Genomic DNA, 13862 nt, shown 5'->3' on the forward strand with positions numbered 1-13862 from the left:
TTCGCTTAAGTGTTCATAAACGGGCAAAGCTTACGAAGAGCGTGCGAAGCCACGGGAAAACAGCTAGTATTGTAAAAAAATCCAAGGTACTTCCTTTTGTTTATAACATTTGTTTATTAATAATAAAATAATGTTCTGAAACCCATTTGTTTTATTTATTCATTGATATTTTACCTACACATATTCAAATAGTACAGTTTATTATTTCAATTGTTAAGCCCATAGGGGGTATTTCCTACCGGACCGTGATGGTCATGATCACTCTACCACTAAGATGCAAACATCCAGTCTGGGTTCTTTAACAGGAAATATATTACATTTGACCAGCTTCTTCTTATTGGAAACTAAATGCTTAATATATGATCAAACACTCCAATAAATAAAAAATTTTTATTTTGTGAGGCCTTTCGTGCTCAATGAACACATCGTCAGACCCACATAACTGAAATAAAAGTAAAGTAATAATACAAACAATTTAGACTTAAATAAAAACATATGTCTTGATTTAAAAATACAAAATACAAAGAGATAAGATTTTAAAGGCCAGGAAATATATTGATAACATGTTACAAACCATTGGAAATTTCCCTGTATTGAAACATATAGACACTATATTCAAAGATTCTAGATACCCGTAATTCCATAGGAAGAAAAATGAGGTTTGTTATCAGTTCGAAAACTTTAAACCATACCACACAAAAGTTAGTTTTATTTGTCAAAACACTTAATACTATACACTAATTCATGTATTATTACATCCAAGGTTTCATGATGATTCAAACGTCAACTAACCTGTTGTGGTATCTGTCAGACCGCATCACAGGAATCTTCTTATGTCCAGGAGAAATGCCTTCAATAGAAATAGAAACCTGGAATGGCTTTTCATAGACTTCATCTGAAAAAGTAATATTGATGATTTGCAAAATACTACAGTTTAATATTGATATTATGTGTACAAATCCAAATATTTGTATCTCTTAAGTTGCTTCTGAGAATCATACCACCTGTGTCTATGAATATGTGAATAAGAATAGCGGAGATATGCAGCTACACAAAAATGTTTTTCAACTTTTAATTCTAAAGTCTTATACAGCTTCAAATATTTTGCTGTATTTATTTTTTAAGTTCAAACTAGGAGTGAAGCCTCTGATTTACTTTGTTGACTTGCGTCCTAATACCCTACATTATTAATATTGGTTTGCAAAAGCTTTATTTACCAGATATATGTGTGTGAGCGTGCAAACACATGTGTGTGTGTGCATGTATGTGTGTCTGTGGGTGTGTGTGTGCGTGCGTCTGTGTGTAATAATCGTGATTTTTACTGTTTTAAAGTATTCTTTTGTGTTCATATTAATGGAATTGAAACTTTGTTTATAAATATATATATGAAATTAGAGTAATACAAAATTTAACTATTGTTTTATGGTGACACAAGTCCAAATTTATGTATGCTGCAATAATTCTAAAAAACAAATTTCAAAGAATTCTCTACATAATAACACAGCATTATAAAAAGTTAACTAAAAGTACAAGACAAAACCTCACCATCAGAGTTGTCAGTCTGCATGACGGCTATGACCCACAGTTGCTGCCTGTACACTGTGATGGAGGGACTCTGGATGGGAAATGGTCCTTGAGCCATCAGGTCCAAGCTGAGATTGTGGGTTTCCAATACAGAGCTGCCTTTTATATGTGAGGTCTTGGTGATGGGAGGACCTGATTATGCAATAAGGTTTCAAATTGTTGCTTACATTATGTGGTATAGCAGCGCTTATACAGGAAAGTTAAAGTGGCAGAGGATTAAATCAGTCTACTCAAATTAAAAGAATTGTAATTCCTTTTCCCTGTGAAAAAATAAGACAATAGTATTACCTCTTAGTTTCACTGACTCTAGAAAGTGATGTGAGTTTTTCAATTTTTAATATTTTACAGAACTGATGTTTTTATTATACTTGTGCGTATAGAAATTCTGCTGTGATTTTCATGTTCAATTCTATAACTTTAAAGTGGCAACTACATTGGTCAAGTTACTTGATTCAAGTTTGTATGAGTTAACTTATTAGACTCTGGTTTCAGATTTTACACTGTATTCAAGTAAAATGAACAATTTTTATAAACTTGAACCAGGTGCAGCACTCTTTCAAAGAGGATTCCCACAGAACTGGTTAATTTTTATACAAGGTCTGTCCAAAAAGTATCCGACCGCCGACCAGTAGGCGGCCGCGGCGTAACCGACCGGCTCGAACCTGTTATTGGAGGGGAGGGGTGAGCCTACTCCTTCCCATATTAGGCATTGAATACGATCCGGTCACTTGGTGAGTCACAGCGCTCTGTTCCATACAGTACTGCCGTGTGTATGCGTCGCATTTTAATATGACTAAACATGTTGAGCAGCGCATTTGCATTAAATTTTGCCAAAAACTTGGCCATTCAGCATCAGAGACGATTACTATGATACGGAAAGTTTATGGTGACGTGAATATGGGCGATACACAAATAAAAGAGTGGTTTAGGCGGTTTAAAAATGGCCGCATATCAGTGGAGAGTGATGACCGATCTGGCAGGCCTTCAACGGCCAGAAACGCTGAAAATGTTGAACGTGTTCGTGCAGCAAATAATGAAAAACCGTCGATTGACTGTCCGAGAGCTGGAAGAAGACTTAGGAATACCAAAATCGTCAGTTTTGTAACATTTTACACGAAGATTTAAAAATGAACCTTGTTTCGGCAAAATTTGTTCCTCGGCTGCTGACAGAAGACCAAAAGAACTGTCGACTTGAAATCGCACAGGACAATATTCTGGATTTGATAAAAAGTGACCAAGGGCTATTTAAAAAGTTATTACTTGGTGATGAGTCATGGGTTTATGGCTACGACCCTAAAACAAAGGCTCAATCTTCACAGTGGAAAACTCGCAAAGAGCAACGACCGAAAAAAGCAAGACAAAGTCGAAGCAATGTCAAAACAATGCTGGCAGTTTTTTATAACCAGGACGGCATTGTTCATCACGAATATGCTCCTTGGACAACAAGCCAAGCATGCTCCTTAGAGTATGCTGTTTGGCCTCTTGAGGCCAGACAGTGAATAAGGAGTATTATCTTGAGGTCCTAAGGCGGCTACGAAATGCAGTGCGATGGAAACGACCTGAACTGTGGACAAGCTGTGACTGGATCCTGCACCACGACAATGCGCTAGCTCATTCCTCAAATCTTATTCAGCGTTTTTTGGTCAAACACGACAACAACCAACTACGACAGCCTCCCTACAGTCCTGACATAGCTCCTTGTGACCTCTGGCTATTTCCGAAATTAAAAATTCCTTTGAAAGGAAAAAGATTTGACGATGTTGAACAAATAAAACAAAATGCGACGAAGGACCTGTTAGCCATTCCGCAAAATGAATTTAAGGAGTGTTTCCGGAAGTGGGAGGAGCATTGGAATAAGGTAGTGGCTTGTGGAGGGGAGTATTTTGAAGGGGACCAGATTGCCGTTGCCGCCGAGTAACGTCAGTTCAAGCCAGACGTCAAGGTCGGATACTTTTTGGACACACCTCGTATATCTCAAGGAATTGAATAATTTTTGCACTGTTCCACTTAATATTTTTCAAAGATATTATTCAAATAATACACTTTGAATAACCAATACAGTATAATATCAGATTTGTAGGTTATCTTCTCTACATCTGTGTACTTGTAGCAAGTACATATGGTCAAACTTAAATGTGGGTTTAGACTGGTCAAGTGACATTTCTACTTGATTTGATTGCATTCAACTTGTCAAAACATTTAAACTTGTTTAATTTTTACTTGCTACTGAAATCTAGGGGACATGAACTACTTGAACAACCAATTAAATACTTGAAGAAGTATTTAGACAGATAAAATTGATTTAAATTTACTTGATCAAGCAAACTTTAATCAAGTACCTTGACCAATGTAAACACTACTTAAGTTATACTTGATAACTAAATTTAAATTTAGCAAGTTAGCATAATGTTTATTCATAAGATATACAATTTATAATATTTTATAAGAACTACCATTTTGGCTTGTTTGAAGTTTACATAAGATGAATATGAAACAGGAATAACATGGTGAAAGAGTGACATGCACTGAGTTTACATGAATATGTTTCAACTCTTTGATCCACTAAATTTCTTTACAAAAAGTGAAGACAATTAATATACATTTAACATACATAAATTTTACAATCCCTACTATTACTTTATTCTTAGTGTACTCTAAAATACAAACAACATTTAAGTTGAAATGAGACTACCACTAACATCCTGAAATAATTCAATTAGTGTATTTTGAATTATACTGCTGCATACCATCCACAATGTAGGGTAACAAATAAAAAAAAACTAATAACAACAATATTTTGAGTTCTGGCCTTTATTAAAGGCTCCACACCAATTTGAAGCAAGAATTATTTAGAAATACTGAATCTGACCTTCATCAAGATGTGTCAGTATGCCATAATACACTTTAGTTTAAGCATAATATTTCAAGAGAGAGTTTATATTTATTTAAATTTGTATTACTTTTAAAATTAAAAACATCATTAAATGGTATTTATACTCACCTGCTAAACCAATGAAAACACTGAGGCCAAGACAGCAGAAAAAGGCAAGGAAGACCATAACGAATTCTCCTTTCTGCATGGAATACAGTCGCATCTGGACCGATCTTTGGATACAAAGCAGAAAATTGTAATTATAGTGAGGTCTTGATATAACAAATCACAAGGATCTCACAAAAAAATGTATTATATCACAAAGTTCTTAATGAGTTGAGTTCTATTGAGGCTAATGCTCCATTATTCTAAAATTCTCCTACTACAAAGAAAGAGTTTGTTAACCCTCTAGCTGCTGGTCATTTTTCCTAAAATGCAAGGTATGGTTTACATGGTGTTATAACTCTTAAAAGCTACTATTATGGTTATGATATAATAATAAATGCTTTGCAAAACATAAAATAATAGAAATAGAGTGATTTTTTAATAGTAAAGAAAAAAATGCAAAACGGGTGTTTATGGTCTGATACACCTACATGAACATACTGATCTCGTCATCTTCTACCCAAGCCAACTACCATTAGTTTAAGGTGGAGCCTCTCCTAGCTTACAGAGTGGCCATTCCAAGGTTTATCCCCTAAATTTTTTCACTGCAACAGCGGATATGTTTTATAACAGGCATTACTGTCCAGTGACCATATTAGCCAAATCTAGTGTCACTGTTTTGTTCGGTGAGGGACTCCTGTTCTAAGATATTTGAATTCTTAGAAGGTCCATGAAAGGACACATTCTCTCTTGTACACTTTTCATTTATACACGCCTTTGTGAGAAAACCAACACTAGTTGGGCATTGAACCTACCATAGACCATTGACTCCTCTCATAAGTGTACACCAGACCACAAAAATTCCTAATATCAGGCATGGGAATTGAACCCGCGATTCTACGGACACTCCAACTCCTTTGTTCAAGAATAGTGGCTTGGACCACACAGGTATCCTGAATTGATGACCTGGGTGTGCACATGGCTCCCTTATGATTTCTCTCCAGCAGTGCTCACTCACTTATAGGTTTGGCAGTGTTCTAATATATCACGTTGTGACTTGTAGTAGCTTATAGGGTTAAAGGTCATTGAGAGCCACTATATAAAAAATACCTCAGAGTATACCATCTATTCTACTAATGATTTAAACTACTAGTCCTTCGTCTACTCGTCTACTCATCACCATCATCATCATCCGTCAGACGTTTCCCGTTCTCACGGGTCGTCGTACACAGCCTCCTCCACTTTAGTCTATCGTTCCAGGTCTCCTCTTCATCCACCTGTATTTTCTGTAGTCCCCCTTCTCTCTCTATGTCTTTCCACACTTGGTCCTCCCATCTTCCTCTCGGTCTTCCTCTTGGTCTTCTTCCTCCTTCCTCCTTCTCCAGTGCTATCTAGGCATTCTATTATCTCCCATCCTCTTCACATGCCCCATCCCACTGTATTCTTCTTCCCTTCCATTGTCTCTTGCAGTGAAACTACCTTCAATCTTTCTCTAGTTAAAATTTCGTTCCTTATTTCTATCTCTTCTTGTAGTCTTCTCTATCCAAACCTCTTAAAAAAACTCATTTCTGCAGCTTGCAATCTGCTTAATCATTTTTAGTCCACGTCCACGTTCCTCTGTCCTCTGCTCCATATAATGAAACATTGGTTGGAAATAAGATTTATACATCCAATCTACTTTTGATTCTTTCCCAATGTTCCAACCTCCACACAATCTTCTTTACCATATTGAAAAACTTTCCACTCTTCCATATTCTGTTTCCTATCTTACTTATTGTGCCCCTATCTGTTATGATACTTCCAAAATAACAGAATTCCTTCACCTTTTCATATATATATATCCTTCAACTATACACGTCTTTGTTTAAGTCCCAACCATCGTCCTCGTGTCGTGAGGGACGGGCAACGGCTCAAAGAGACGGCTAACGGGGCTCTGGTGAAGCTACGTCAGGTCTAGCAAGCCGGTAGTGGATAAAACTTGCTTTCAAAAATAAGAACAGCCTCGGAAAGGATGGAAATTTACTCGTCTACTAATGTTCTAAAAAATTATGCAACAATGCCTTTGATGTATAAGTGTAATGAGAAGATATTGCATCCAGTGTTAAAACGTGTTGTCAACTGAAATTGCAATTGTGCGCTATCAAGTGGCAAGTGTAGGAAACAGTTATTATGGCTAATACATACAGAACACTATTAAACAAATGTTATATTGACTAAACTCTGACAATAATAAAAAAATATTCAACATTTTATATATTTAATTCATAAAAAATGAAGAAATTAGTATAAGATTAAGATTTATTTAAACCCTTTGAACCCCAGACCAAAATATTGATGGTGGAAAAAACGTACCAAAATCATTTGACCTAAGAACTACCGAGAATCCCCGGAGCAGAAACAGCTGTTTTGCATACTGTTTGTATAAAAATTAATACTTTTGCTATTTTTTATGCTATTGTCTTGTATTACACACACCAAAATGTCCAGAATGAAATTATATACACAGAAAAAGATTAGTCTGAAGTATAAAAAAATGTTTAACAGCATTAAAATAATTTTAAAATATATGTATATAGATTTTTAGGGCAAAAAAATGATTTTAAGATTTTTTAATTAAAAATAAGAAATATTTTTACCATGGGCACCCACATTTTATTTTTCTAAATTTAGTTTTGTGTATGTACAAAAAAAATTATTATTGATATCTCTAATAAACTTTTTTTGAATTTTTATATAAAAGTATGCGAACTTGTAAAAACCTCTAGGCGTTACACACAAAAAATCACTGATATTACCTAAATAAATAAATAGTCAAAATTGTTTGGTACTTACGATTTTGTATTTTAATAAAATACATATAAATATGTATTAATACTCATAAAATAAGGTATTTTACAATTTCCAAATAAATATGTATATAACACGCATATCCATGGCGACGATATTACGTCGCCCGGGATTCTCGCAACCTTCATTGGCGACGATACATCGTCGCCGCGGGGATCTTCGCATATCTTCTCGGCGACGATATTCGTCGCCTGGGGTTCAAAGGGTTTAAACATCATGATCAAATATTTTAGTATAGTACCCAATATCTACGCTTTGAAAAACAACTACTAGCTTTTCCTAATCAAATTTCTTCTACACAATCCCCATATGAATGCAGGGTCTATTCTCTGAAAATTCAAAGGCAATCTTGTAGCCTACCATGTGTTTGTGAAATGTCTACTCTATAATCAAGTGCTATAGGGAAACAAGTAGTAATAGAAATGTATCATTGTTTATTGTGACATCATTAATAACCTTTCCAGTGTTCCATTAGATGAGTTTTATTGGTTTTCCTATCTTATTCTGTACAACTTTTAAAAATATATTAATACTTTCAGCTTCAGTCGTCTATGTTACGTTACAAGAGTAAATATTATTACAATGAAACTTCACAACGGGCTGACAGTATTAAAATTTTTAACTTTAGCATAGTACTCGTATATTTTCTATACAAACATTTGTATGTTAGCTAATCAAGTATTGGTATTAACATCATGTACATTATGTAGTAAAAATTACTATATATTACATCATGTACGTTAGCTAATCAAGTATTGCGATTTAACATCATGTACGTTAGCTACTAAAATATTACTATAATGTATATGTCATGTACGTTAGGTAGTCAAGAATTGCTATTTAACATCATGTACGATATGCTAGTAAAATAATTACTATATATATGTCATGTACGTTAGATAGTAAAATATTACTATATATACGTCATGTACGTTAGCTAGCAAATTATTACTATACATACGTCATGTACGTTAACTAGTCAAGAATTGCTATTTAACATCCTCTACGTTAGCTAGTAAAATATTACTATATAACATCATGTACATTAGCCAGTCAAGTATTGCTATTTAACATCGTATACGTTAGCTAGTAAAATATTACTGTATAACATCATGTGTGTTAGCTAGTCAAGTATTGCTATTTAACATCATGCACGTTAGCTAGTAAAATATTACTATATAACATCATGTGTGTTAGCTAGTCAAGTATTGCTATTTAACATCATGTACGTTAGCTAGTAAAATATTACTGTATAACATCATGTGTGTTAGCTAGTCAAGTATTGCTATTTAACATCATGTATGTTAGCTAGTCAAGTATTGCTATTTGACACTTTCAGCCCCAAACGTCTTTATAACTCTGCAACAAGTGTAAATGGTATTAAAATGAAACTTCACATGGGGCTGAGTGTAGTACATCATCGATACTAACTACTTAGGCATATTCGGATTCATACTTTACACAAGACTCATCATTTTTGTTTCAACTACTCACTTATGTTTTACACAAGTTATTGTTGAATTGTATACATTATAAATAATCTGAGATGTAATACCTCTCACAGCGATCATGATGGTAGGCAGGAGCTATGTATTTGTTGAACTCGCTGAACAAGTCACTAAACTGAGACAAGGCGTTGCGCAGGCGCAGTAGGCACCCACCTGAAGGCAGGTGGTATGCGTAGCCTAGGCTGGCTCCATCAATCTTAGCCATGGTTTGATACTTTAAACATAATGATTGTACGTTACTAATCAATTACGATAATACATTATTAAGGTACTTTTCATTTTAATCAATTTTATAAACAAAGTCAATATCCAATGAGTGATACATTCAAATTATATTGCATTCAGTATGAAAACTGGTACAGTTGGCTACATACAGTAAATATATACATTACTGTACATTTTGTAAAATATCTTAACACATCGAATTTGAGGGTATTAGTTCTCACACTGGCAGTACATGATGCAAATTTTAGCACTGAGAAGATAGTTTTACTGAAATCAATAATAATTTTCTTGTAATGTTATTAACATTTTGGAACTTTAAAACCTTTTTTTAAGAAAAAGTTTTGTCTGTTTCATGAGTCGACATAGAAAACATTTGGTGATGTCCACACTGCATCCACATGAAATACGAATCATTGTATTGGTGTATACATAAAACATTTATATTGTTTACCAAATTGTGTTATAACTTATCTGGTAAAAATTCAATGCATAACATGATTTTCATATTTGCCACCCATTAAGTGATATTATAAGAATGATTACAAATTTCTGAAAAAATTCTGTTACCCTCATATTTCTTCCATTGTCTAAAACAAATTTTAAACAAAGAAAAAGTATAATAATACTGATCAAAGATTGAAGATATGAATAGTAGTATATCAGCTTAAAAGCTTATAAATACATTTCCTCCAAAGACGTCCCAGTTAAGCCACTGTTTACATGCCATACTTCTAGGCTCTGCAGACACAGCTGATTTCTTACTTTCCTCCCATTTTCTTCTATTGCTCTTTAGTGCACCATAACTATCTCTCTTTGTCTTTGTTTAACTTTCCTCACACAATAGCATGCAATTCATCTATCAAGCACAGAACTGCCAGATTTCAAGATGAGTTTTAAAATATGGCACAACATTTAACACTCTAATAAATACCTTGTTTTACAACTGCATAATCCTCTATTTTTGAAATTTAAATTTCACGTTCACACATATTGTTGATAAACAAACACATTATGGTTACATCACAAAAATAAAATAGTTTTGGCTCTCAGTATGAAAAACAAAGCTTAACATTATTTACGTTTTTGTATGATTTCAACAACATTTTTAATTTTTATTAATTAATTTACATCAAGTAATAGTCACACATAATATTTCTATGGATTGACTTTAATCAAAAATCAATGTAGTAATAGAACAACAGTGCTATACAAAACACAAACTTATCAGTGTAAATATTTTATATCAGACCAAGTTATATAGACCCAAGACAGAAATGTTATAAATAGATAAAATAAATAAATATTATGCTTGAGATAAACTTTAAATCATCACAGTAAATAAGTTTATATAAAATAACTGTAATTGTTTTACAGTAGTCATTTAGACTCCTATCAACACCCACATATCCATAAGAGCTGTCAACAATTGTTAATTGTTCATAGAAAACATACATGTATTATATTTTATGGAAAACTTTGTAATGAAATTTGTATCAGTACCTGTAAAAGGGTCAGTCACTGAAAAATTAAGCTGCAAGCAATTACATTTTAACTGGAGCTAAAGAAGAGGTAGGAGATACAGTCAGCTGTAATGGGCTATTGATTTTACCCTCTCCACTTCTTATCCACCCTCCTCTCCCATCCCTCCACTCCTAGGCATCGCTATGGCAACAATCTAACACAGCTCACCTGTCTGTGATGAGTTTGCTGTGTGTATTCACCATTAGTCAAACATCAGCAAGATTATAAACATCTGTTTTGTAAGAAACATTATCTGTAGCAGCAGCCTATCCAGTTATAGCAATAAAGATGCATTATTCAATTTTCTACACCTCTCACTGGGCACTTAAAAATTAATTGAATAGATCATGATGATAACATGTAAAGTATATTCTACATTCTATTTCGAATTCTTTAACATTGTAAATGCAACACTGTTCATTTTCATCAGTATATTGAACATAGTATTATCATCTTTATGAAGATGCTTGGGTCATTAAATAAATAATTATGAGTCATTTAATAAATAATAATAATTATCATGTACTATTTATACTTATTATCATAATTTACAAATTATATCAAGAAATAAACACCAATAATATTTAAATTTAAAATAGTTTATTTAACATAATTAAATTCAGTTTGGAATTTATAGAAGATTGGAAGTAGACCATTTTGAGAGATTCCAAAAAGAATTATGTGGCCTGGCCCATCTGTATTGTTATACATTATTTAGTATCATTGCTGCAATCCAAATTACTATACGTAAAACATTTGTTAATAAATAATAACCTTGCTAATCCAAAGTAACAATTTTTTTTGTTTCTTATTTCACACACAAAACATTTTAAAATCTAATTTTTCAAACAATTTTAAGTATGGAAAATGAAGAAATAATTAACTAAGAACAATTACAAAAACACTAAAGTCCAAATCACGGAGTTTGTAAGTGAAAATACCTATTTGAGATTACCACTCTCTTCAATATACAAATATATAGACACTTTTACATGAGAGGCTTTTGAAAAAGAGCACTTCCAACTGAATTTCAACATTAATTTTCTATACCATTAACACAACTTTCTCCTACACACTATGCATAATAATATGGGGGAGAGTAAAAAGTAAATATTTTTCATTATCATTATAGTCATACTCAATCGGTCTTTCAACAAACCATATTCTATCCTTTAATTATAATAGCTGTTAATAGATTTATAGATTAATATAATTTAATTATTCTTCAAAATCCAATTTGAACTGTATTTAAACCATATAAAAAAGAAAACTTTACTATTTTAAATCCAAATTTTGCAGATACAAGAGCACAGGTAGCAAAAGGTGAGTATATCTAGTTTAATACTCTCAAAGTCTAAAAATTGTCCTCTAATGTGCACAAAGTTGTCTTCATGTACGAAAAAGACGTAGGGCTTAGGGGTGAGCATACAAAAACTAATAAATATTTTTTGTGTACTTTCACAGATCCTTTTTACAGTTTAAATATTAACTCTTTTCACTTTTACTTACAGTACACTTGAGCCTCTGGTGAGTTTTAATTAGTATGTCTAAAAAGTTTTTAACCAAACAGCTATAGTATATATATTAGCCATATATTATATGTATATATCTTATAACTAAATACAATTTTTATTGCTATTTAGTAAATAATTAATAATTTCAGCCAAACATTAATTTCTAAACACTTTTCCAGCACTAGTAGTTATTTTGTATTTAGTATTTATTCTGTGACTAGAAAAGCTGATCAATTCACAGAATGCAATGTGCCACACAGTGTCCCAGTAATCTGTATTTGCATGAATCAATATCAGAATAGTGTTGTGCAAATAGTAATGAAAAGTAGTAATGTAGTTTTTACTACAGTTGGTGCAATAACAAATTTAAACCAATCAGTTTATTCTATCTAGACTTTCACTTAATGAACAAAATTAGGAGTATGTACTCGTACATGTAAAAGTACTATAAATTATTCCCCTTGACATTGTAGGATGGCATATTTGTAGTATCTGAAGGAACTAAAATGGAGGGAGGCATTAACATGATTCAACAAACCATTCGCTCCATGACTACAAGTTTAGGAAACCAGCCAAATTTGAGTATAAGAAAGTCATAAATGTGACTGATACCCATAAAAATTGCCGAATGGCTTCAATGGACATTTCTCCAATGGATTTCTCCTGCAATATTCCCTTCTGCTTGTAGGAAACGAAGAACACTCCTCAATTTACATGTGGCAGGAGAATCAATATAGGAGGCCATGTTTATGCGACTGCAGGTCAGCGCAAACTAGCTACTTGAACTCGGCAGTGACAAAAGTTGTAGTGGTTGGGAAAGATGTGCGTCTACTACTGTACACACCACGGACCTGCCAAGTGTCTGACCGTCATGGCATGAGATCATTTTGAAAAAAAAAAACAACAAGACTCCTAAATACAAGTCTATGTTTATTGTACATTATGGGAGAACATGAGCTTAATTTTGGTACTGGAAATATAATTAATTCCAACCATAATTGCAAAACCTGAAATAAGAGCCATTCACAATTTTTGCTTAACCTCTGATCCTCTAAACCATGAGCACTGTCATAGTGATATATGCCTACTTCCATTTAAAAAATATAAAACTCCATCGTATTACACTATAGGCATTTCCACAAAGAAAATTAAGAACTTCAATTTTAGAGTTCTTCCACATTGGTCTAAGTTCAAGTGTTACTGACATTGGAGGAACTATTCAATCAAGTACAGGGAATGATGCAGAGAAATTGATTTATTTAGTTGGTATTTATAAAAACTGTTTTGCTCCCTGATTACAGGACTCAACACTGCTCTCCAAACTCTTCCAAGTCCAACTATTTTGAAATTTATCAGGAGATTGGAATATTTTTCAGTTACCATTACTTATTTCTAGATTGCACTCTGTGTCTCGTGTATGGCTTTGTGATCCAAATAAATAAAATGATTTTCTTGTTGCGTCGATATTGATATAAGAAGTGTTGTTACGTTTGTTATGCTTTCACTCTATAAATGTAAACAAACTGAAATTTTATTTAAAATAATCAAACATATGATTATGCTGTCATAATACAATTTTTACACATAGCAGTTGAATACATTTAATGGGTTTTTTTGATGGTTTAACCCTTTGACACCGGCGCTATTTGACGTGCGCTGTGCCTGAGTGGAGGTACGTGCGAGACC

General features: G+C 33.2%; 1 protein-coding gene across 1 annotated transcript in view; it reads right to left on the reverse strand.

Moving 5' to 3' along the window:
• Nucleotides 1-10746, reverse strand: part of LOC124362895 (transmembrane protein 181) — a 36079-nt gene extending 25333 nt beyond the window's left edge. The window contains exons 1-5 of the mRNA XM_046817769.1: nucleotides 10642-10746; nucleotides 8964-9130; nucleotides 4586-4689; nucleotides 1546-1716; nucleotides 793-895 (exon numbers count right to left, since the gene is read on the reverse strand). Of these exons, the coding sequence (XP_046673725.1) occupies nucleotides 793-895; nucleotides 1546-1716; nucleotides 4586-4689; nucleotides 8964-9121 (536 nt within the window). The 5' untranslated portion in view covers nucleotides 9122-9130; nucleotides 10642-10746. The remainder of the gene's footprint in view (nucleotides 1-792; nucleotides 896-1545; nucleotides 1717-4585; nucleotides 4690-8963; nucleotides 9131-10641) is intronic.
• Nucleotides 10747-13862: the final 3116 nt, after the last annotated feature.

This window comes from Homalodisca vitripennis, chromosome 5 (assembly GCF_021130785.1).
Source record: "Homalodisca vitripennis isolate AUS2020 chromosome 5, UT_GWSS_2.1, whole genome shotgun sequence".
NCBI lineage: Eukaryota > Metazoa > Arthropoda > Insecta > Hemiptera > Cicadellidae > Homalodisca > Homalodisca vitripennis.